General features: G+C 40.2%; 2 protein-coding genes and 1 pseudogene across 2 annotated transcripts in view; 2 read left to right on the top strand and 1 right to left on the bottom strand.

Annotated features, from left to right (window-relative positions):
- LOC118456101 (uncharacterized) overlaps nucleotides 1–1409 on the top strand; it is a 33409-nt gene extending 32000 nt beyond the window's left edge. The window contains exons 12-13 of the mRNA XM_087830766.1: nucleotides 300–346; nucleotides 507–1409. Of these exons, the coding sequence (XP_087686892.1) occupies nucleotides 300–346; nucleotides 507–1027 (568 nt within the window). The 3' untranslated portion in view covers nucleotides 1028–1409. The remainder of the gene's footprint in view (nucleotides 1–299; nucleotides 347–506) is intronic.
- Nucleotides 1–25089, bottom strand: part of LOC148098023 (uncharacterized) — a 206070-nt pseudogene that overhangs the window by 167978 nt on the left and 13003 nt on the right.
- Nucleotides 15482–20365, top strand: LOC148098024 (sorting nexin-4-like). The gene is made up of 7 exons (XM_087830652.1): nucleotides 15482–15530; nucleotides 16202–16267; nucleotides 16369–16458; nucleotides 17323–17422; nucleotides 18036–18181; nucleotides 18285–18399; nucleotides 18487–20365. Exons 2-7 carry the CDS (start codon nucleotides 16227–16229, stop codon nucleotides 18532–18534), a joined length of 540 nt encoding a protein of 179 aa, XP_087686778.1. The 5' UTR covers nucleotides 15482–15530; nucleotides 16202–16226; the 3' UTR covers nucleotides 18535–20365.

Raw genomic sequence — 25089 nt, 5'->3', positions numbered from 1 at the left:
TTCAGGCTGAATAATAAAGAGAGAAGGGATTTGGAACTAACTAGTTATACTTAATTAAACACAAAATAACACTTGTAATTCACCTCTTTGCTGTCAAGTTCTACCATAGTTCGCTTGAATAAAACATTATCTAATTTATTTTTAATGTTTTGATCAAGCTAGGCTAATAGCTTCCAGTTCTTGTACTAAACTAGGAGGAACAGTTCCTTTATCAGTGTCTAACAGTATGTGTATGAGAGCCATGTAATGTCCATGTGTGCATGCTGACTGTGCTGCTCTGACCCCCCTCCTCCTTTCAGGGTGGAGCCTGCTGGAGTCCGATGGTTGAGACCAGGTCTGAGGAAGTGTAAGTGTGTTTTTAATGGGATTCATGAAAACAAACAGCACACATTCAACCATCTTCATCATTCACATCGCTGATGTCAGGAGTCATCATCAAAGTGTCAATCAATGAACAGATGATGGATCAATAACTGCAGCTGGATTGTGTTTGTTCTCTCCATCAGATTCCTGCCAACTCACAATCAACACAAACACAGTACACACAAACCTCCAACTGTCTGACAGCAACAGGAAGGTGACGCATGTGGAGAAGGTTCAGTCATATCCTGATCATCCAGACAGATTTGATGTTCCTCAGCTGCAGTGTAGAAATGGTCTCACTCGTCGCTGTTACTGGGAGGTTGCGTGGAGAGGAAGGGTTTATATATCAGTGAGTTACAGAAGAATCAGAAGGAAAGGAGGCAGTGATGACTGTAGGTTTGGACACAATGATCAGTCCTGGAGCCTGGACTGCTTTGATGATGGTCCTCGTTCTGTGTGGCACAATAACAGAGAAACATTTGTCTCCTCCTCCTCTGTCTCTAACAGAGCAGCAGTGTATGTGGACTGTCCTGCTGGCACTCTGTCCTTCTACAGAGTCTCCTCTGACACTCTGATCCACCTCCACACCTTCAACACCACATTCACTGAACCTCTTTATCCTGGGTTTAGACTCTGGCCTGGTTCCTCAGTGTCCCTGTGCTGAGTGGAGTATAAAGAGTGTCTCCTGTTAGAGAAACACTGACTGTTGAACAGATTGTTCAGTCTGTACATGTCTGTCTCTTTCACTCAGAAACACATTTTCAGATTCATGGATTCAATCAGTTGATGTTTGAAACTCTTCTAAATGATTACTTGTAAACTTCTTCCTCTTCAGTCCTTTAAAGACTGAAGCTCCCATTATTCCAGGATCCACATGTTGTTTTTCTGTCTTTTTCCACTCAAAGCTTCACAGTGAATCTCAGTATGTTGTGTTTCTCTGAAGCTCAGTTCACAACCAGCTCCTCTGCATTTTCAACAAGTCTGAGCTCATTAAAATGAAACCAAATGTTTGATTTCATTCTTAATGAGATTTTTCTAAACTCTCTACATGCTTTTACTGTTTCACTCATTGTTGGAAGCTCATCATTTAAAAATGTTTCAGTCATATAAGCTGAAATATTGGCTGAATAGTTTTGAATGCAGTTTTAACCAGAATATGATTGTATTGAGGGATCATAATGCATGCAACACATGTAGTAAAAAAGCAAAGGCTGCATTAACCATTTAAATGAAAATGTGTAATGTCTGTGTTTTTTAAAAAAAAAAGACTTTCTTCTACTATTCTTTCAAAATAAATCCCTTGTTAAGAAACAGGAAGATATGATGACATTTATTTCATCACACTTTGGATCTGGCTGTTTAAGAGAGCCTTTGTTTGTCTTCACAGTCCACAGCTAAAGTAATATTCACATATTGCCCTTTTTCCTTTATATGTTACCCTATGTAAGTTTATCTTCTTCTCTGTTTAACATTTAGTTATGACCTTCAATTCAATTTTATTTATATAGCGCCAAATCACAACAAATGTCGCTTCAAGGCGCTTTATATTGTACAGTAGATTGCACAATAATAGATACAGAGAAAAACTTTCATCTCCCTTATCTGTTCCCATGTGTCTCTACTTTTGTTCTGTCTCCCCCCAGTCTTTCATATGTATGTGTTTCAATGTTCTATTGTCAAGCTGGTGTTGTCATGTCTACATTCAAAGCCCTGCATCACACCAAAAATGATTCCTGGCCAGAATCTGTCCCTGAGGTCTAGGCAGAGGCTTTCCTCAAGACAGCTCTCATTTTGAAAGAGAGGACTGACGTCGTCCTCCTCTTAACATCCAAATCGAGTTAGGGATGCTACCCAAGGGTTCCTTCCCACAGCTGAGCAGCCTCCCCTCACTGTTCGCAGACAGGGAAGGGGGACTGGTGGCCGAGCCCAAGGAAATTTCAGGAGGAAGGGGGGCGGCCGTATGGCAGATGAGTCCCAGCTGCATGCCTCCTGATTTCCCTTGCATGCTGAAGTTACGTTTGCAGAAGGCCTCCAGCTGGGGCCTGAGATCCCCTGGGCCTCATGCTGGAACCTCAGAAGTAGACTGAGGCTTGACAGCTCTGGGCTCCCTACTGCTTACAAATCGCCTGCATAGGCAGCTCGCCACCTCTTATGGTGGCTGTCCTGACCGTTTTGTAGGAGTTGGGTTGCCCCTGGGGCCAACAGTGCAACGGGGCCGACCGGCACCCTCATCAGGCAATTTGGTCATCCAGCCAGAGCTGGAACTGGCATAGCCTGCGGCGGTGGCGTGCCAATCAGAACAAGGGCAGGGAAATACAGGTAGCTATAGCCTGCATCTTCATGAGCGAAGCCAGTGGGTGGAGGTGGCCAGCAGGTCCCCTGGGTTACCAGGTCTTGAGAGCCTGCCCGAAAGTGAGGCAATCGTGGCTCAAGAGTTGGCAGTTCATCTTGTAATCGGAAGGTTGCTGGTTCGAGGCCTGACTCGGACAGTCTTGGTTGTTGTGTCCTTGGGCAAGACACTTCACTCGTTGCCTACTGGTGGTGATCAGAGGGCCCGGTGGCGCCAGTGTCCGGCAGCCTCACCTCTGTCAGTGCGCCCCAGGGCAGCTGTAGCTACAATGTAGCTGCCATCACTGGTGTGTGAATGTGTGGATGACTGAATGTGCAAAGCGCTTTGGAGTCTTTAAGGACCAAGTAAAGCGCTATACAAATACAGGCCATTTACCATTTACAGGCCAAAATGATGGGCCAGGTGTACATAGAGTGACAAATTGCCCTCTGAATTGGACAGACAGGTCTGGGTTCCCATAGCCCTGTGCAGCCTCACCACACTGCAAAAATCTTACCAAGAGTATTTGTCATTTTTATACAGCATTGTTTGACAGAAATGAAGTAGAAATGTTTTTCTTCATGTTTTTGTTTTTCTATGAGCTTTGTTTGATTTGATAAGTATCTGAGGCTGAGAACACAGGACTGTAAAAACATGATGATTGGGCTTCATTTCTGTACTGAACAGTCATTTTAAGATTAGAAATAACAATTAGCTAATGTTGGTCATGAGACTAAAGTCATCTCACTTTGGTAATGTAAATATAATATGACCAATATTAAAGTTATTATTATATTAATCATTGTTAGTTATTACAGCAGTAAATTTAAACTCTGTCAAATACTGAGCTTCAGTAAAGATTCAAGTTGCAGTTATTTATATTTCCTATCACCTTAAATCTTCACTCAAAGACACTCAAGTATCTGTGACAGTGTATATATAGATGTATTATATATAAGAGACAAATATTGTTTGTTTAATATGTTGGCATTACTAAATCTGGCTCAATGTGTTTCAGATAAAATGAAGAGTAGACTGATATATGAAATATTCCTTTATTGGGTGAGAAAATCAGACCATGTCATAACTGCTTTAAGTCATACAGAATAGATATCAGAGCCTTAAACAGGCTGACTTCTGCTAAATGGGTCAAACTGGGCAGAAAGTCTACAAACACATAACATCCTTATAGAATATGATGTAACACTATAGATCAACTTAGCTCAGAATATATAAAGCATATAAACAATTACAACGATATGATGCAACAAACACAGCAGTGCTACTAATCCAAAATACTCAAAGCTTCATAGAACTGAAACAAACATTTATTTTTAGCTCCATTCTGCTGCTGATACATACTTTAGGTTTCTGAATATTAAACTTGTTTCTGTCTTTCATAGTGTGTAACTTGAAGGCCCTGAGTACTAGCTTGTGATTATGACCGCATGTTTCCATCAACGATGGTATTCGTACATGCTGCTGGACCCTTCAGAATTTTAGGTCAGTCCTTCTGTCTTTTGCCTGCTGTTAATTCTTGAAGTCCACGGTGTTGCTCTGTCTGTCTTCTGTCTTCAGGAAGAGACTGGCTTTCATTTCTGCCCGTGCGCGCTCAACTCTTTCTGTACACTGTTATATTTGTGCCACAAAACCAGCCAATCACAGACTTGGATGCAAAAAAATCTGATTGGCCGTTTTTGTCTCCAATCAGCTCGAAATGACGAAATGCAATATCCCAGAATCCATTTCGTCCAAAACTCAAACAAGGCAGTGGCAGAGGAACACAGAGTGGTGGAGTTTGAAATATTACTCTTTCTGGGTCACAAAATAAACTTTAAGGATATTTTCATGCGAGAATGGTGCTGTGTGAACTTCTAATATCTGCTCGATTTATCAAGACATCCCATATTTGCATAAGTGCTCTGATGTTTTCGGAGATGCCTGTTACCAACAGCTGACCGGGTGGTCACTCGGGTTAAACATTATGTATAATGCTGAACTGACAAAAAATCGGCCAACTACACCATCAGGTAAAACCATAAAGCCTTTGAACTAAAACAAACGCTGTTGTGACAGTGATGTACACTGTCTTGTTGGTATATACGTATGATTTGTATCACCTTCATGTTTCCCTCTCACCACATATCCAAATCGACATAATGACCAGCAGCTTTCACAGCTGTGGCTCCAGCAAACATCAGTTGATACTAGAAAGTAATATTAAATTAATTCTATCAACAGCTTATCAAGCTTGAATGAATAAGGCTTGAATAAAGAGTAACTGAAGGTTAAATGCAGCTAATATGTCCTGTTTTAAGCCAGACACTCCACCTCCGCTCCGCTGCATCTCAGCCACCATTGCTCTGGCACAAAGGGCACCAGAGCCAGAGTATGGGAGAGGCGAGCTGGAACAAACCATTTTGGGAGGGGGGGTATCTATACTTTTGTTGCTAAAATATTACATCTCAACCAAGTACTGTATGCTTTCAATATTTTTTGTAGTGTATGATACAAACACCAAATATTGTCAAAAAAGTAAGAAATCTTTGGGGGTGCTTTGTTCCTTTTGGGAAGCACCCCCCAAAATGGGCTAAAAACGCCCCTGAATATAGTTATTTACACATTTGCCTACCAAGTGGAAGCTCACCGGCTGAATCTCAGGAGGAGACTTTGTGGTTGTGTCAGAAATGGCATCAGGCCTAAAAATCTGATATAGATCATTATTTTTTGTTTTATTGTGCTGCACTTTTGTCAGCCCTGCTGGTGTTTTTAAAAGTACTTTATTAATAAACTGGCATGGTATGGTCAAATTGAACACTTGCCAGTGTGAACAAAAGGTTCTTAACTTTAGCATAAAATCATCAGTTAACCTTTCTCATGGCAATTACTTCGGTATGTGTATTAATGCAAGAAAAACTAGATTCCACACAGCTAACGTACCAAGAGTGTCTGCTGTGTGGTTAATTTTATAAGCTTTGGTACGCAGTGGTGTTGTTCCACCTGTTAGCTAGTTTAAGAAAGTGGTTAAGGAGGGAGTATCTGTGAGGAGAAGGAGGATTTTGTTCTTTAACCTCCTAGGACCTGACGTCCACATATGTGGACATCACATTTTGAGTTATTTAGACCAAAATGCTCAATTTTGCTCTACAAGGGCCTGATATCCACTTACAAGGACATTATACTGCTACTGTTCTATCAAAATTTTAAACGAATATCCTCATATGTGGATCTCATTTTTCTTAGAAAGAAAAATTAGGTAAAAAAAAAAAATCTGGTAATTCTTTGTTTTTACATTCATTAGGTCCCAATCAGCCCAGATATCAAAGAGAAATTAAAAATGCATGCCGTGGAAGAGTTCCGGTCTTAGGAGGTTAAAGACACATCAGATACTTGCAGGAAGCTTCTTTCAGGTTCCTTTCTCCACTCCGCAGGTTTAAAACCATGACACCAGAAGTCATGATGAAGAGATTGATTAGTCAGTCACAGTGTAAAGAGTCCTCCTGCCTGCATCGCTCGTGTTGAGAAAAATAAATATTTTTTAATGTGTATCTGCTCAGTAGATTGTTTTATGTACTTTAATAATGAAGGCTTGTAGAGCAAGGCCAGTTTTGACTCACAAACTAAGTGCTCAGCCAGACTGAAAAACAGGAAGTTTTGGTGCACAGGCATATTAATAGATAAGACACAGAAAAGAGGAACTTTCCATATAAGCAATGTTTGAAACTGTGTGACGTGTAAAGTATCAAAATAACACCTATATGAAGCACAGTTTATGATTCTAATGTTAGAGCTCTTGCAACTGGCGTCTGAGCTGTGCAGGGGTCTCTCTCTTCCGGAAGATGATTGAATAAAAAGAAATATCAATATTTTAACACACTATGAGTCGGTTTTCTCTGTTCTATCATGGGGACAAAAGAATCGGGGTTAATATTTGGTGTTTCCGCCCGGTTCGCCATGTAACAGAGAGAACAAATGTTGCCGAAGGATGGATCTGATATGAGGCGAACAGAAGACCGGTCTAAAAAGATTTAAAGGTAGGCACAAACCTGTTCAATAAGCAAATTTGTGCAGATTGGATGAATTCTAAATTATCTGTTCGCCGAGTGATGATCTTAACTATCAAATTGTCTCAGTAGTGGTAAAACTAAATTCTTGAGAATAATGAGAAACTTTGAAGTAATGAGAAGCTTTGAAGTAAGGATAATGAAATTTAAAAAAACGACTGAGATAAAAGTAACATGAGATGTTATGATAAAAGAGAAAAGAGACCAATGTGTGCCTAAGAATAAGAGAATATAAGAGTTTATTGGTCAGTTTATGGTTCAATAAGTGTTTAGTCACGGAATTGAAGAATTCCCTCCCTAGTAAAGACGTTTATTAGGTGGTCAGAGGACCATACTCAGGTGGCGCTGCTGAGAGTTGTGGCCTCAGAATGGTAAATGGTAAATGGCCTGCATTTGTGTAGCGCTTTTCTAGTCCTTAAGGACCCCAAAGCGCTTTACACTACATTCAGTCATTCACCCATTCACACACGCATTCACACACTGGGGATGGCAAGCTACATTGTAGCCACAGCTGCCCTGGGGCGCACTGACAGAGGCGAGGCTGCCGGACACAGGCGCCACCGGGCCCTCTGACCACCACCAGAAATAGCTAATGGTCAGAGGATCATTTTGAGATACACTTATTTGTGAGTAAAAGGAGTAATTTTGGAGTAACCTTGAGCTGGACAAGGTGTCTAACTGACTCAGGATTTCAGAGAATCGAGTCAGTTGTGATCTTGAGTTCTAATGGTAAATTGATTTTAAAGGAAAATCGATGTTTACCATGTTGAAGTAATTCTGATGATCTTACTAGATGTGCTGTGATACAAGTGAAGAATAAGTTGTGTACATGGGGATACATAATTGTGCTGATATTGATGGATCGGCTGCGGTCCATCTGATAAGTTAATACTGGGTGCACTGAGACAAGAAACTGTTTTTAAATCATCACTGGCTGCAGTGATATACATGTGCTGAAGATTACTGGACCCGGCGAGGTCCATTTGATGAAGTTCTTGGGCAGATAAATGACAGAAACGGTTTTTCAGTTGTGCAGAGAATTAAAAAAAACTGAACTTGCAGGTTCTCCGTAGTCGGCGCACTGTGTGGACTTATATCAGAGTTATAAGTTCAAAGGTTATGACCTGGAGGTCATTCATTGTGTTTAATCTCATATAGGATATTTAATCTCATATTTTGTGTGAATTGAGGAAAACTCACCATATATGTTCACCTTTTCTTCGTTTGAAGGGACACAGACATTAACACACACACAGTTCTTGGGTGTGAGTTACTTCCTCTTTTAATTTTAAACTGCAACACATGTGTTCATTGAACTAGAACTTTAGCAGTGAATGAGACAGGATTTAGATTAGGTATAGTTCTGGTAAAGTAAAAGATTATGTTCAAAGTTTTATGCCCTGGAGGCCAAGAGTTGACATTTTAGGTCACATTTCATCTAAGATGGGGAGAATTGTTCCATATGTGTTTATTTCTCTTCTCTTTTAAGAGGACATATGCAGTTACTGGGTATTGTCTACTTCCTCTTTCTGATTCTGAACAGCATGTTTGATAAAATATTCTTAGGAAAGCGTATTTTGAGTGATTCTAAGTGTGTGAATGTTGTGAGTACTGGATTTGAGTGATTCTGTGTGATTTGTACAAAATAACAAATAAGTAGTAATAACACTACGTAGGTTCATAGCAGAGTGCGGAAGAAAGAGGAAGTCTGAGAGAAAAGTGTGTGTGAGAGACGTTGCAACATGAAAACAGATGAATTAGAGACTGAATGTCTTAAGAAAAAGTAATAAAATGTTATTAATTACATGTTTTAGTGCGTCAATACAGGTGGAGTCTTCTCAACCTCAAAACTCGAGTACAGCGGCAAAAGGATAGATTAACAGAATTGGGATGAGAAACAGGCCAGGCTTTGGCTTAAACATTTTACAGCTTGACCTCTCATTCTGTCCCCACCCTGAGAAGAAGCTTAAAGGACAGTCGATCTCTTGATGAAGACAGAAGACAGACAGAACACCGTGGACTTGAAGAGGTAACAGCAGGCAAAGGACAGTGCAACTGACCTATAACACTGAAGGGTCAAGCAGCAGCATGTATGAATACCACTGAGGGAACATGAGCTTTGAATCACAAGCTGGAAACTTGACAAGTGACATGACTGTTTGAAGGCACTGGATATTTGCCATGCTGGGAGTTAACCTAGAAGAAAAGACTGAAAGATTAACAGAGAAGAAACAGAGAAGAAGAAACAGCTGAGTTGAGCCTGTGTTTCCTGGAGATTTGAAGGCCAAACAGGACACTGTGAGAAGCGGGACAGGGACCAGTCAGAGGTCAAGCCCGGACGAGTTTGAGTGCGAGAGTACAGGATATAATTGGATCGAAAATGGAAGCTAACTCATGGAGGTTTAGGATTGTCCACCACATCAAAAAAAAAAAAAAACAAAAAAAAAAAAACAAAAAGAAAAGAGAAAGACCGAGAAAAATAAATACATGAACTAACAATTACATGATTGAATAGAAAACACACATACACAAATTGTTACATGTGAAATTATTTTTGGAATGAATCAGAAGTGAGACAGTTTGAATCCACAGCTCAGTGCAAAGAGGCATGAACCCTAATTTCCTTCGGGATTAATAAAGTATTCTGATTCTGATTAAACCTGATTATAAAATACACATGCAATGAAGAACCAGCTTACACTCAACATTAATATGAACACATAACATGTAATGAAGAACACGCTTACACTTACATATATGACATATATTGGTATTTCTGACCGGAAAAAGAGAAGTGGGTCATTTAAGCACTCATGATAATAATGAAAATGTCTCAGTTTTGTTATTTGTAGGTGCAAAGACCTGGAGTAATTTTCCCCATGCAGCGGTCGGAAGAAAGTTATAGGTTAACATCACTGGAAATGTTCAGGCAAGTTTCTGGCTGAATTGTTGATAGCGCCATGTGTCCCTGAACCTACCAAGCAAGCTCTAACTCCTGGCTGAAATGCCGTTATTTAAGGTGGGAAATCAAAATTTGGGTTAGCAACCTTGGGAAAGAAAACTGACTGCTTAAGTGGGAAAATTGTGAAGGAGTCTGAAACACTGACAAACGAAACATACAAAATCACACCCATGCAGGGGTCGGAAGAAAGTTAGAGGTTACCATTACTGGAAATGTTCAGGCAAGTTTCTGGTTGAAGTGTTTACAGCGCCATGTGTCACTAAACCTCACCAGCGAGCTCTCACTCCTGGCTGAACACAGAGGAATGCTGTTATTTAATGTGGTGAATCAAAATTTGGGTTAGCAAATTTGGGAAAGAGAAAACTGACTGTTTAAGTGGGAAAATTGTGAAGGAGTCTGAAACACTGACAAACGAAACATACACAAAATCACACACACAAACAGAAAATGCATTAACCTTAGAAATACAAGAGAGCTCATGAAGATTAGACAGCATGTTGAGCGTGTGAGTCTGTTTGTCATCTTGTCCAAATCGCTTAGTGTGTAGTAGTTTTTAGAAAAGAAATTTAGAATTTAGGGATGATGGTGTGCAAACTGTGTGGCTTTTAACAAGATTTTCTGTGTATTGAGCCGGTGAAATTATGTCAGTTGACCTCAGACTGTCAGGACGCTGAAGAACCTGAGGCCACTGAAATATGATGTGGGGAAAATAAACAGATGGAGTGATTTAAGTCTGATTTCAGATTTCAGACTATGTGAGTATTAGTTAAGCCAAGAGTAGGGCAAAACTTTTGTGACCCTGAAGTTCTAATCCCAACAACATATTGATAGATTAATTAGCAAAAGTTTCTGTGTTTAAGATTTTTGAGGTTGTTGTTGTAGTGATGAGTTGATTCGGTCAGTTTGCTTTGGGTGTTCTTCTTATTTTAATAGAGGGAGTTTTATTAAACAAGGACATGTCTAAGAGGGGCCCATTATTTTTGTAACAGTGCACTTAGAGAAAACCTGTCAGGTGATTTTGTTTTGTGCTTTGATGAGCTAATAATCAGCTCTCTTTTTGTCACTTTTGTTCTAAGCAGGCCTGCAAGAGTGAATAACAGCGCTGTAAAAATTTCCGGGAGAACAAACATAAGGTGGGCTTTCCAGATTACAACTGACAGAGGAGAAGGCCACCTGTGGGAACCTGATCAGGTTGTAAGTTCCTGTCTAAAAGGATTGCTGCGAGCCAATCCAGTCCAAAAGCATAAAGAACTATTTTCCTAAAAAAAAAATTAAAACAAATGAATGAGCTCATGTTGCTGAGGGTGGAGAATCTGATTATTTGCGCGGGAATCTCCACTATTAGCAATACCTGGTGTGGATGAATGCGTGTAAATGGATGGTGACTGGATGGACGATGTGGACTAAAAGTTGGACCGACTGGACACTGAGATAAAGACTGGACTAAGGTTAAACACATGACTGATAACTGTTCTGTTTTAAGTTTTCTTTCTTATAACACAGATTGGATCATAAGTAAGGAAAACTCAGTATGAAATGTGAAGTTCGGGTTAACACACAGGTTTTGTTTCTACGAAGTTCCAAGGATGCAGGCTCTGGATGGAGCCAGGAGGTTGAAAAGATTTGACATGATGATTAAATTTCATTCCTTAAACACAGGTTTGCAGGGATGGAGCAGATATACCTGAGAGGAGGATTGCTGAGGTGTTTTCAGAAATGATATGACTAACCTTTCTCTTTTCATTTCCTAAGCTCAGGTGAAGCATCTTGAGTTTGTGACACATAGGAGGTGTCAAAAGGGGAGGATTTAAGGTTTAATTTGAAATGGTAACACTGAGGCAGAAGTTGTTATTTTCATGTTTAAGTTAAAGGATTAAGATTAACTGAATCCTGTTTAGAAGATAAAATGCCTGTGTTCATAATAAGCTGAATACCAAACTTAAAGGGAAACTGCGGGACACTTTGAATAAAAGATATGCTTTGGGGAAGACTAGCAAAGATTTTAGGAGTAGAAAATGTTTGATTTCTTTTTGATTTCTAGAATAAGTGGTTGTAATGCAGGCTTACACATACAGATATTACATAGATTTATTTCTAGGGTAGGGGTGAAACACAGTTTGCTTTGTCTTTGTGTAGAAACTGGTGATGCAGAAGCTGTAAAGATAGACATGCCATGAATAAGTTGATAGGAAACATGTCAAGAGTGAGACAGCTTGTTGTTTACATTGCAAAGAAGATCAAAAGCTTGTTAGACACAGGTTATAATGGGAGCATAAAAGTAATGAGAGGGACTTTAGAAATGGTTGCAGGATTTATATGTTATGTAAATTGCCCAAACACAGTGTTCAGGCTGGATATGCGCTACCCGTTAAAGGGGGCGAAGAAACCAGGCCTAAGTTTTAAAGATTAAACGGGTTAACTCTATAGAGGATGTTTCCAAATGTTGACAAAATAATCTAGGACCTTTTACCAGGAGAAGCTAATTGTATCTGTTTAGACTTTACAGTGTGCACTGAGGGAAGTCAGGAATAGTTTTAAAGTGGGATTCTAGTTGAAAAGGGGGTGAAGGATGTAGATTTAGGGCAGCTCACAGTGCGGCGTAAACGCAAGGTGCTGTCACGCAGCTTGATTTATTTGTTTGATTTATTTTTATGACAAAATAATAAGGAAACATTGAAAACATACAACCGTTGAGGGGACAGATAGGGTTGGGCAATTGAACGGTTTTGTTTTGTGTAGCATAATTTTTTTTTGTTATATTTTAGCTTTTAACATGGAACATGCCTCTCTGGAGCTTCTCTCCTGTTTTGTCACGTTCTGCGGCGTTCCTGAGGAATGCGAAAGGTGACATTCTCGCGTTCTTATGGTACACACCGGGTTCAAGCCCTGTATTCCAGGCCTAAACCTAACCTTATCCCTAAGCCTAACCATAACCGTAGCCCTAACCATAACCATAACGTTATCCCTAAGCCTAAACCTAACCTTATGGCTAAACCTAACCATAACCTTATTCCTAACCTTAACAAGGGGCGGCAAGGTGAGAATATCACTCATCTGGAAGAAATTCCAACAATTTAAAAAATTATATTTGTTACAAAACATCTCAAAAACATTTCATCTTTTGGATTCTAGTAGATCTAGAGGTGCTTTATCAGTACATTTTTTTTGCTTTCATATCACTTAGTGCTCTGTTGTGAAAAATCCTCAAAGTTACAATTTTCATTGCAGTACCGCAGGTTTCAGGGGGGCGCCAGCGCTCCATGGAACACCAACTTGGAATGGGAAGTTATATTTGGAATTGCCGATCCTTTTATTTATTTGGATAAATTTGCATGTCACACTTGGACTTCAGATTCCTGCATCGATGGATGTACCATTTGGAAGTTCACTTTTTTCCTCTTACGTTAATACATCTGATACAGCAGTTAACTGTTCTTTCCTATATTTTTGGATGTTTCAGTTGTATTTCGAAACATGAATAAATTCCATAGAATAACTGTATGTTTTTGTGGTTATTTAATAAAAACTTTTTACACAACTTTATCTTTTTTATGAATACCTTGACAGCATTACACTAACTACATGTAAGCAAGGAGATAACAGGAACTGCGGGAACTGAACACAGTTTATTTAAATTAATAGTTTGACTAATTTCTTAGATAAGCCAAGGTGACAGGCATATCTATTTGATCTGTGTGATGTGAAGATAGATAGATGGAATGAACCAAACAAACAGTGGCAGAAAAACAACATCTGAAATCGAAATATATTAGACAATATTCACAGGAAATCGTATTCCTTATATATATCTGGACTTATAAATGCAATGCTTTGCACCTCTGGTATGCAGACAGACATTATGGTGAGAGTTTTGAGTTGACATTATTGATAAGGAATTTGAATGCAGTTTTATTTACCCATCCCATTTTGCTTGTTATTGTATTTTGTGATTTGATTTGATTTGGAACTACTGTTAACGGAAGTCAATAAATTGACCTCACCTGTTTCCCATCATCATTGTCCTGTTTATTTAAGCCCTCAGTTTCACTCAGTTTCTTGTCTCGTCACCGTCAACTCCTAATGTGTGTTTCCAATCCAGCTCAGTCATTCAAGTTCAGCTTAGTTTAGCCTTTTATGTTCACTTCATCTAGCCACTATAATAAACATGTAAACTTTCTCAGCCGTCCTGTGTTTGGGTCCTCTCTTTTTCCATCCATTTTAGCTCTGGGTTTGCAACTTATCTGTACTTTAATTTTAATAACTGAACAGTACCAATTGGCAACTATTTGCTATGATGTAAATATGTAAAAAAAAAAAATGGTGTGCTTCTGTTCTTGTCCTGTGTCCTGTTCTGTTCCCCCCCCCCCCCCCCCCCCCCCCCCTTGTGGGACAGTTAAAGGATACTCTACATATGTAATGAAAAGAGTTCCAATCAGCCCATAGCCCAAAAAAGCATTTTATCAAAGTTGGGGATTAAAGATGGTTTTACCTATTTACAAGTAGCTTGAAACATTATTTATATGATACAAGGATCAAGAAGTGGTCAATTTAAGATCAATTCAGAATTCAAGATGAATTTGATGATTAGAATATCGGATCTTCCTTTTGGAATGGTTGAAAATCATGATGTTATGACTGTCACAGTGCCGAGTGGCCTGTACTGAACAGGACTCAGGTGCAGAAACCCAGAGCAGAGACCGCAGATGATGTGACAATTTATTAGGCTTAAGTGCAAAAAACGTAGCAAAGACAAAAAAAACAATAAGACGTGGAGTTTGATGAGGCATGGCCTGGGAAACTTGGCTAGGGTGAGGGAATGAGGCCTAAGATGCAGAGGGGAGCTGAGCAGGGAGCAGTCACACTGAAGAGAGAAGATAGTGGAGTTAGGGAGGTAGTGGAGGCAGCTCTGAAGTGGCAAGTTGTAAGAGTAGCAATTCTTACTTGCAGTAGGGGACATGGAGTGTTGAGAGTGGGGTGATGAGAATCCAGGGGAGGCTGAGTGGCGTGGAAAGGCTGACCTGAGATCCGGGGCTTCAGATGAAGTGTGATGGCAGGAGGGCAGGCAGGTGAGGCACAGAGAGATTTTCAAAATGATTGCTTGGTATCCTGAGTCCGGAGGTGGAGCATGAGCCAAGGTGAATATAGCAAATGGCTTGATGACAAACTGGCAGTGCAGCACAAGAGAGTCTTGTTAACAAGATAGATCACAGCAACAACTTAAAGTATAAGGGCCGTTACCAACATGTGTTGATGACGAACTGGCAGTGAATGAACATCAACGTGTGGCTTAAATCCCTCTGGCTTGATTGCCTGCAATAGGCTCCAGGTGTGCAGGAGCTGGAGGAGTTGGCCCTGCCCAGGGGCGGATCCCAGGTAAGTTCAGGAACCTTATGGAAATTCCAGCCACCCACCGCAGACCATGACAATGGCATAGTATATGGTTTTTAATCTTTTTATTCAATACTTTACAGGTGTGCTGACAAGCATTCCTGAAAACACTCATTCCAAAGTGTCATTGAATTAAAGTTTGTAATAGAGATGGACCGATCCAATATTAGTATCGGTATCGGTCTGATACTGACCTAAATTACTGGATCAGATATCGGCGAGAAATAAAAAATGTAATCCGATCCATTAAATATCAAAAAAGCACCTCACAAAACTTTCGACATGGCATAACTCGGCTCATAACCGTAGCACGTCGGAGCAGTATGCATCACGTGATAGAGCGGCTGTGTGTATTTGTAGCTTCGCTACCAAACCAGCATTTCATCTCCGAGGAAGTTTTCCCAGAGAGAAGTAAAGCAAGTGTGTAAGTTCATCTCTGAATGTTTGTAAAGCGTTACCATGTTAAGCTTAACAACCAATATATGGAGCGACTGCCTCTCTCTCTCTCTCTCCTGCTGCTGCTTCAATCATGAAACTGATCAATGATCAGCTGATCGGCTTTTCTGTCACAACTTCGTCTCTCTTCTTTGTTTTTGGCCCACTTTGCACCAGAAAGTGGGCCAAAAGGGTTAGCGGCTGAACAACAGCAGCACGTTTAAGCTTGATCAGCTGTTGTTAGAATTTATTTAATATTACTTTCTACACCAGGATCTTTTTCTACGCAGCTGACGTAACTGTGCAGGGGCGGATCTAGCAAAGTTTAGCCAGGGGGGCCGATAGGGCATGAACAGGGAAAAGGGGGGCACAAAGACATACTTTTCTTTCTTATTCTCATTTAAAATGTCGAGCTTTTAATAAATAATTATCTGAATTGTACACCCAAAGTTTTAATCTGATGTAAAATGTATGGAAGTCCATTACTGTATATAGTAACTGTTAAGTCTAATATACCCTAGTAAGCTATACTACTTTTTCCTTTGGGAAAGTACCATCTGTGCAGTCTGCAATTCTGTAGAAGAAAGATGTTGAATCTTATATTATATTATATTATATTATATTTATACTTATGTGTGCACATCCATGTCTTCACTGCAGTGAGTGGAGTGCCATTGAAAAAGAGATGGGAGATGGACTGCAAAGTGCGGGTCATCATATGGATGCGTACGTTTCCCTGACATAGATTTACCTCATAGTGCTACAGATGTTACCACCAGCTGTGTTTCTGCTGAAGTGAGATCTTGTGTTTTGTCACATGGTTGCAGATATGCTGCTTCAATAGATGATATCCTAGAAGAGGAGGAACACTATGCAGACCAGCTGAAAGAATATATTTTCTATGCCGAAGCTCTGAGGTAAGACCAAACTGCGACACCGAGCGATTTTCCAGCAGCTGCTCCGTGTTAGCCTGTTTTACCCATTCCAAAGCCAGTTTCAGTATTTGTTAGGAATTATTGTTGGAGAATCCAGTTGTGCACAAGTTTCCATGATTTAGCTGTTGATCTGTAATAAAGTTGAAGAGTTTAAGGTGTTCCTTCTTCGTTATTCCGTCTACTTTGTACCAGTACCACAGCTCCACAGCACGATGCTAACACCGCTGCTCTTTACAGCTGCCAGTGTTTTAGGTTTGAAAGCCTCACCTTTGCTCCTCCAAACATCCCTCCTGTCATTGTGGCCAAATAGCTCAGTCTTTGTCTTGTTTAACCAGAGAACATTTCTCCACGAGGCATCTGGCATGTCCACATGGGCAGCGGGAAATTTCAGTCAGATTTGAAGATCTTTGAACTGACAATGTTGGAATAAGCAGTTGTTGAGGAACCTTCCTACTTCCTTAGATTTACTCAGTTCCTTGGACTTTCCTATTGTTCCGAAGATCGGTCGATCCAGTGAGTGCTGCCAAAACAATGATATGTTTTATGTATATGCTATTCTAACATGTTGATGTGCACGTGTAGAGTTTTAAAATCAGAGTCTCACAGTCTAGTAGCCAGAGGTAAAAAGGCTCTCCTCTGTGGGCCAATGAGCCTTTTACTGCGTAGGCTGTGGTGATGGATTCTCCATGATGCTGAAGAGCATCTGCATCTCAGAGTCAGATGTAGCATGTGTCACATGTGTCTATGTATCTCTCCTCTTTTTTGTCCCTCTACAATGCCAAAGGCTCCTGTTTGAACATGCAGTATGTAGTTCATGATGCATCCTTGTGTATTTGGCTCTGGCAGGGCAGTGTGCAGGAAACATGAGCTGACCCAGTTTGAGCTGGAGACGGCCTCGCAGGATCTCATCTCGAAGAAGCAGCAGCGTGAAGAGCTGGCTACAGGGGTACACTGTGCTCATGTTCTACATGTACTCCTTTTCCTTGCCTGTTAACACTTACACACGGCTACATAGGAAACATATATGGAATCCTTCACATTGCAGATGTGTGATTTACCTTTCTGTGAATTAAAGGCAGAACAAGATGGTGAGCTTTCGGGACTGTGTTATGTCTTTAACTGTTGGACCAAGCACAGAGCTTGGAAACTTCAGGTTTCTGAGTTTGTATACCTGGGTAAATCCAAGCAGACCAGTCTGAAGCTGTGGACTCCCAGTAGGTTCCCAGTTTGCTGAACCATAATTTCTCCAGTAGAGGAAAGAGCCAAAGCTTTGTCACTGTGCTTTGAGCATCCATCTCTGCTTTTTATACACTCATTCTAATAGAAACTTGTCATTCCAAGTAACTGAACACCCGTCAGCTGCAGACGTGCTTATAGGGCAGTAAATTGAGAACAATTTGTAGAAAACTGCCAGAAACCTGATCCATGAAAATACTGACGCTCTTCAGTTGCACTTGAGCAAAGATTAAAATGTTAAAGATTCAGAGTTTGAGGAGGATCTAGTTTTAGGAGACTCCTGCAATTTTCAGTGTTGTCCCTTCTCTCGTTCACCTCCTCAGATCGTGCGGACATTCTCCTTCAAAGGCATGACCAACAAGCTTTTTGGACAAGAAGCGCCTGAGCAGAGGGAGGATAGGCTGAAGCTGCTGGAGGACCTGATAGCAGAGGGTGAAGAGACTGTCAAGGAGAAAACGATTGAGCGCGCGTGAGTGTTGAAAGCTGCCTGGTGTGGGAAGGTTTTGGGTAAAAGCAGTTGGAAATGTTTCAAGATCGACGCGGATTTAAAGATGATATATCTTTGACTGCAGCGAGCACGTGGAAAAGGCCTGGGTGGATATCCAGCGCTTCAAGGAGCAGAAAGACAAAGACCTACGGGAAGCTCTCATCAACTACGCTGTCATGCAGATCAGCATGTGCAAGAAGGTACGTCGCACGTCAGCTAGCTAAGCTTCAAAGGAAAACTGGCACTCACGTTTACTGGATGTTTTTGTTTCTGCTCCCTAACTGCAGAGAATCCAGGTTTGGAGCAATGCCAAGGAATGTTTCCTCAAGATGTGAGCCTGAGGAAATATTCCCAAGATTTTCTCCCTCTAGGACGATTCTGGGAAAATGATGCCAGGAGGTGGTGGATGATTCAAAGCCCTGAACACTGGAGTGTAATATTCCCAGACTGAGACGTTTTTTCTAACTTTAAACTGGTGCTTTGCTTCTTTCAGTTTTTAAAGCTGGATAACTGCTGATGGGATGAGTGAGCGTGCTTTGGGGCAGATAAAGTCATGTTTGGCAAAGAAATGTAAGAATATGCGGTGTTTAGATCCACACAGAAACCTTGGTGTGATCTCAGGCACCTTTGTTTTATCCACTGAATCTCTCCACTTTATGAGGTCATAATTCTGCATTGGACCATCCCAAAGGTTTGATTTATGTTGAAACCTGTCAACTGAACCAAAGTGCAGCTTGTTTCATTTCTGTGAAAGTAAAGTAGGCATAAATATAGTGAAACAATAAAGTAACTTCGCCTCTGATAACTGATGATTCCAAACCTTACCCTGGATTTTGTGCTGTTGGTGCCTTTTGAAGCATTTTTAATGTTTGTGTGACACAGACTGAGGTTGGATGAGTGAAATACAAGAATATTATTGATGTGCTTTTAATCACTAACGAGCAGCAGTGTCTTTATGTAGCGCTTTTGCAGTTCATGAATGCAGCCTGCTAACTAAGCTTGCTAGTCGTAGTTGCAGCATTCCTCGCATTCCAGTCTCTCTTTTTTTCTCCGTTTTTCTACACGGAAGCAGAAAAACATCAAAATCAGTTGATCACATGACAGTGGCGTTAGCTACAGTCTTTGGTTACAACATGAATACATGTTTACAGCGATGTGTAGATTGCCATGTGGAATAATAAAACTACCGCTCCAAAGCGTCTCACACTGCTAAAGTTGGAGCTCTGCCTTTCCATCATGGTGTCAGACATTTCTGTCTTATATCTCTCATTATATCTCAGTGGGGACCAGAGCTACCAGGCAACAGTGTGTCATGTTTTTTCTTGGTCTGAACTGAACTACACGTGTGAAGGGAGCTGATTGGTCAGAATATTGAGGTTATATAAAGCACATGTATTGGACTAATGAAGCCAGAGTCCATGTTGTACTGAACAAACACAAAATGTTAATTTTAAAACAACCAAAGTCACATTACGTTTTCTCTTGCTCTGTCTGTAAAAGGAAGAGGCTACAGGATGTTGAAGTAGCGACGACACATACGTGCTTAACAATTTATTAGACCACCACCCAATGTGAGGTGTGTGCCACAGCTAACGGCTAGATTAACGGCTAACGGCAATTACCGAAATCCTTTTTATATTTCTGCTGTGGTTAACGCACACGTATGCACAAGCTCTTTAACTGAAACAATCGTTTTTAATGCTGATATATCATTTTTGTTTTTTCCATGAATTTTTAAACTAATATTTTTTTCCAAAAAAACAACCAAAAAATGTTAAATACTAAAATTGTCAACTAATTTTTTGACAATGCAAAATTGCAGTTATTCACTTTTGTTCCTTAACAGAAAAAAACGTTTTATTGTTTGGATTTGATGCTTAATGCATTTGTACGTTCCTGTGCTGGCTCAAATTTATGACAGGAGGTCTAATAAACGTGTTGAGCTCTGGATGATGAGCCGCACATATTGATCCCTCTGGGATCAATAAAGTCTCTCTGATTCTGATCTGACGATATCTTTGACTGAAACTCTCTGAAGGTTTTGTCTTCGATATTCGGTGTGTTATTTAAATGACATGTGATTTGTTGGAAATGCTTGCCAGCACTAAAAGCTTTGTGAGTGTAGGTGTAGCCCCTGTTTGCTCTGTGTGAATAAAAAGGGTTGACACTGCAAACTGTATCTTTGTTCATTTTGATGGTTTAAATCATTTTTGGTGATGGTGCTGGTGACTGTGAGGAGAACTGTTTTGTCATCGGCATCATATCAAAGCCAATTTACCAGCACAGTTCCACTTCCTGTGAATCCCATTGTACAAAATTCCCAGTTGTACAATTGTCTGCAATGCAAACAGCTAAAACAATTATTTCCCCTTGTAATTTGATGTAATTTTTAACTTAAGGTCTTATAAATAAACTTAAACATTCACTGTTCAATCCTTTGATATCCATGAATTTGAAACACTTCTTGAAGCTATTACATCAAAGTGTGAATGCTTACACTGGGAACATTAAAGCAAAACTTTTCTGTCTTTTTTAAGGTTGTTTCAAAACCAATATTTGCAGAAATAATGCAATTTGTTGTTGTTATTACAATTGAAGCTATTACAAATTATTAAACTGCTACTGAAGCAGTTTTCATTGAATAAAAACTGAGCTGAGAGTGCTCCACCTGTCCACCCGGAGTCTGCTTCTGTCTTGGTGACACAGGTCTGTCAGTTTGGTTTAGGGGTTTGATTCTGGCTTTGGGTGAGAGGGGGCCTGCTTTCAAATTCCATAGGAGACCATGTGGTCCTTAGTTCAATTCAATTCAATTCAATTTTATTTATATAGCGCCAAATCACAACAAAAGTCGCCTCAAGGCGCTTCATAGATACAGAGAAAAACCCAACAATCATATGACCCCCTATGAGCAAGCACTTTGGCGACAGTGGGAAGGAAAAACTCCCTTTTAACAGGAAGAAACCTCCGGCAGAACCAGGCTCAGGGAGGGGCGGCCATCTGCTGCGACCGGTTGGGGTGAGAGAAGGAAGACAGGATGAAAGACATGCTGTGGAAGAGAGACAGAGATTAATAACAGATACGATTCAATACAGAGAGGTCTATTAACACATAGTGAGTGAGAAAGGTGACTGGAAAGGAAAAACTCAATGCATCATGGGAATCCCCCGGCAGCCTACATCTATTGCAGCATAACTAAGGGAGGATTCAGGGTCACCTGGTCCAGCCCTAACTATATGCCTTAGCAAAAAGGAAAGTTTTAAGCCTAATCTTAAAAGTAGAGATAGTGTCTGTCTCCCGAATCCAAACTGGAAGCTGGTTCCACAGAAGAGGGGCCTGAAAACTGAAGGCTCTCCCTCCCATTCTACTTTTAAATACTCTAGGAACAACAAGTAGGCCTGCAGAGCGGGAGCGAAGTGCTCTAATAGGGTGATATGGTACTACAAGGTCATTAAGATAAGATGGGGCCTGATTATTTAAGACCTTGTATGTGAGGAGCAGGATTTTGAATTCAATTCTGGATTTAACAGGAAGCCAATGAAGGGAAGCCAAAACAGGAGAAATATGCTCTCTCTTTCTAGTCCCTGTCAGTACTCTTGCTGCAGCATTTTGGATTAACTGAAGGTTTTTCAGTGAGTTTTTTGGACATCCTGATAATAATGAATTGCAGTAGTCCAGCCTGGAAGTAATAAATGCATGAACTAGTTTTTCAGCGTCACTCTGAGACAGGATATTTCTAATTTTAGAGATGTTGCGCAAATAGAAGAACGCAGTCTTACATATTTGTTTAATATGTGCGTTGAAGGACATATCCTGGTCAAAAATGACTCCAAGGTTCCTCACAGTGTTACTGGAGGCCAAGGTAATGCCATCCAGAGTAAAAATCTGGTTAGATACCATATTTCTAAGCTTTTCAGCGCCGAGTACAATGACCTCAGTTTTATCTGAGTTAATCTGGCTTCATGGACAGATAGAGCTGGGTGTCATCTGCATAGCAGTGAAAATGTATGCTATGTCTTCTAATGATGCTGCCTAGGGGAAGCATGTATAATGTAAACAGAATTGGTCCTAGCACTGAACCCTGTGGAACTCCATAATTAACCTCAGTGTGTGAAGAGGACTCTCCATTTACATGCACAAACTGGAGTCTATTAGATAGATATGATACAAACCACTGCAGTGCAATACCTGTAATACCCACAGCATGTTCTAATCGCTCTAATAGGATATTATGGTCAACAGTATCGAATGCTGCACTAAGGTCAAGAAGGACAAGCACAGAGATGAGTCCACTGTCAGAGGCCATAAGAAGATCATTTGTAACCTTCACTAAAGCTGTTTCTGTGCTGTGATGAACTCTGAAACCTGACTGAAACTCTTCAAATAAACCATTCCTCTGCAGATGATCTGTTAGCTGTTTGACAACTACTCTTTCAAGGATTTTTGATATGAAAGGAAGGTTGGAGATTGGCCTATAATTAGCTAAGACTGCTGGGTCTAGAGATGGCTTTTTGAGTAAAGGTTTAACTGCAGCCACCTTGAAGGCCTGTGGTACATAGCCGATTATTAGAGATAGGTTGATCATATATAAGATCGAAGAATTAATCAATGGCAGGACTTCTTTGAGCAGTTTTGTAGGAATGGGGTCTAAAAGACACGTTGATGGTTTGGAGGAAGTAATTATTGAAGTTAACTCAGAAAGATCGATTGGAAAAAAAAGAGTCTAACTTAACATCAATGGAACTAAGAGTAGCTGTAGATAATATTACATCTGTGGGATGATTATTGGTAATTTTTTCTCTAATGATAAAAATTTTATTTGTGAAGAAGTTCATGAAGTCATCACTAGTTAACGTTAAAGGGATGGTTGGCTCAAAAGAGCTCTGACTTTTTGTCAGCCTGGCTACAGTGCTGAAGAGAAACCTGGGGTTGTTCTTATTTTCTTCAATTAGTGATGAGTAGTAAGCTGTTCTGGCTTTGCGGAGGGCTTTCTTATAAAGCAACAAACTATTTCTCCAGGCTAAATGATGATCCTCTAAATTTGTGACACGCCATTTCCTCTCCAGATTACGAGTCATCTGCTTTAGGGTACGTGTTTGAGAATTATACCACGGGGTCAGGTACTTCTGATTAGAGACCTTAGTTTTCACTGGAGCTACAGTATCCAGAGTCGTACGTAGTGAGGAGGTGAAATTATTAACAAGATAATCGACCTCTGTTGGGGTAACGTTCAGATAGCTGCTCTGCTCTGTGTTGGTACAGGGCATTGACGATGATAACAGTGGCTGGATTATATTCTTAAACTTAGTTACAGCGCTTTCAGAAAGACATCTACTTTGATAAAGTCCACTCTCCACTGCTGCGTAATCAATTATTGTAAATGTAAATGTTATCAAGAAATGATCAGACAGGAGAGGGTTTTCAGGAAACACTGTTAAATGTTCAGTTTCTATGCCGTATGTTAAAACAAGATCTAGAGTGTGATTAAAGTGGTGGGTGGGTTCTTTTACATTTTGAGAGAAACCAATTGAGTCTAACAACAGATTAAATGCCATGTTGAGGCTGTCATTTTTAGCATCAACATGGATGTTAAAATCACCCACAATAATTATTTTATCTGAGCTCAGAACTAAATTAGATATAAAGTCTGAGAAATCAGACAGAAACTCTGTGTAAGGCCCAGGTGGACGATAGATGATAACAAGTAAGACTGGTTTCTGAGTTTCACAGCTGGGGTGGACAATGCTAAGCATCAGGCTTTCAAATGAATTAAAAGTCTGTCTTGGTCTTTCATTAATTAATAGACTGGTGTGAAAAATTGCAGCCACACCGCCCCCTCGACCTGTGCTTCGAGATTTCTGGTAGTTAGAATGACTCGGGGGTGTTGATTCATTTAAACTAACATAATCATCCTGCTGCAACCAGGTTTCTGTAAGGCAGAGTAAATCAATTTGTTGATCAATTATTAAGTCATGTACTAACAGAGACTTGGAGGAGAGAGACCTAATATTTAATAATCCACATTTCACTGTTTTACTCTTTGGTTCAGATGTGGATACTGTATTGTTCTTTCTTTGTAAATGTTTAAGTTGTTTGTTGCTGGTTTTTAGTTTGTTTTTTGTCTTTTTGGAAGCAGACACAGTCTCTATGGAGATGGGTTTTTGGGGGGGTAGCAGGGTTAGTTAACTCTATGAAAATTTATGCAGTCCTTGTTTAGTTAGCAATTGATCCAGGTCTCATCTGTGTTTTGTTACCGGCAGCTGCAATTCACAGATGTTCACTGATCACCTTATTTAGGGTCAAATAAGAGGTGTGAGAAGAAGTTTCCAAAATACAAGAAAAAAATAATTCAAACAAATGAATTCTCAGTTAAAAGCTCTGTTACATCCAGTTTGGTGAGCAATGTGTTCTGATTCTTACAGTCCTACCTGAGAAGAAATGACCTGCTCTCATTATACAGAGTGAACAAAGAAAATAAACAATGAGACCTCTCATCCAAGAGGCTTCTTCAGTTCTAAAAGCAAAGGGCTGCTTTTTTAACAGTAACAGGAGTTTTCCCATAAAGAAGTCCCATAATTTTTCTGTACAATGACCTGACAACTAAGAACAGACAGACAGCATCTACTATCTTTTAGGAACTACTGGGATTTGAGCCCAGGACCTCCTGCTTACTATATTGCTTTCTTGGCTGGCACTTTAACCAACTTAGCCACAGTGCAACCTAACCTCCCACAAAGATACGTAGCTAATCAACACTGAGAAATCAGGTATGTAAAAGCTCTGCGCTACAACCAGATCATCAGGATAACAGTCTGGTGAGGAGTAGTGGTGGAGATCAGGAGTGCATGCCAAAAGTACCTATGATCTCCAATTCCTAACCTCTTTGAAAAGTT

This window comes from Neolamprologus brichardi, chromosome 17, assembly GCF_056152115.1.
Source record: "Neolamprologus brichardi isolate AB-2024 chromosome 17, ASM5615211v1, whole genome shotgun sequence".
Taxonomy (NCBI): Eukaryota; Metazoa; Chordata; class Actinopteri; order Cichliformes; family Cichlidae; genus Neolamprologus; species Neolamprologus brichardi.
Note: the sequence above shows the minus strand (reverse complement) of the source record. Positions and strands in the feature narration are given on the sequence as shown.

Excerpts from the sequence above, each read along its gene's own strand:
- LOC148098024 (XM_087830652.1), top strand. The coding sequence starts at position 16,227 with ATGGGAGATGGACTGCAAAGTGCGGGTCATCATATGGATGC. Across the intron at positions 16,459-17,322 it reads TTCTATGCCGAAGCTCTGAG|GGCAGTGTGCAGGAAACATG; the intron begins GTAAGACCAAAC and ends TGGCTCTGGCAG. Across the intron at positions 18,400-18,486 it reads AGATCAGCATGTGCAAGAAG|AGAATCCAGGTTTGGAGCAA; the intron begins GTACGTCGCACG and ends CCCTAACTGCAG.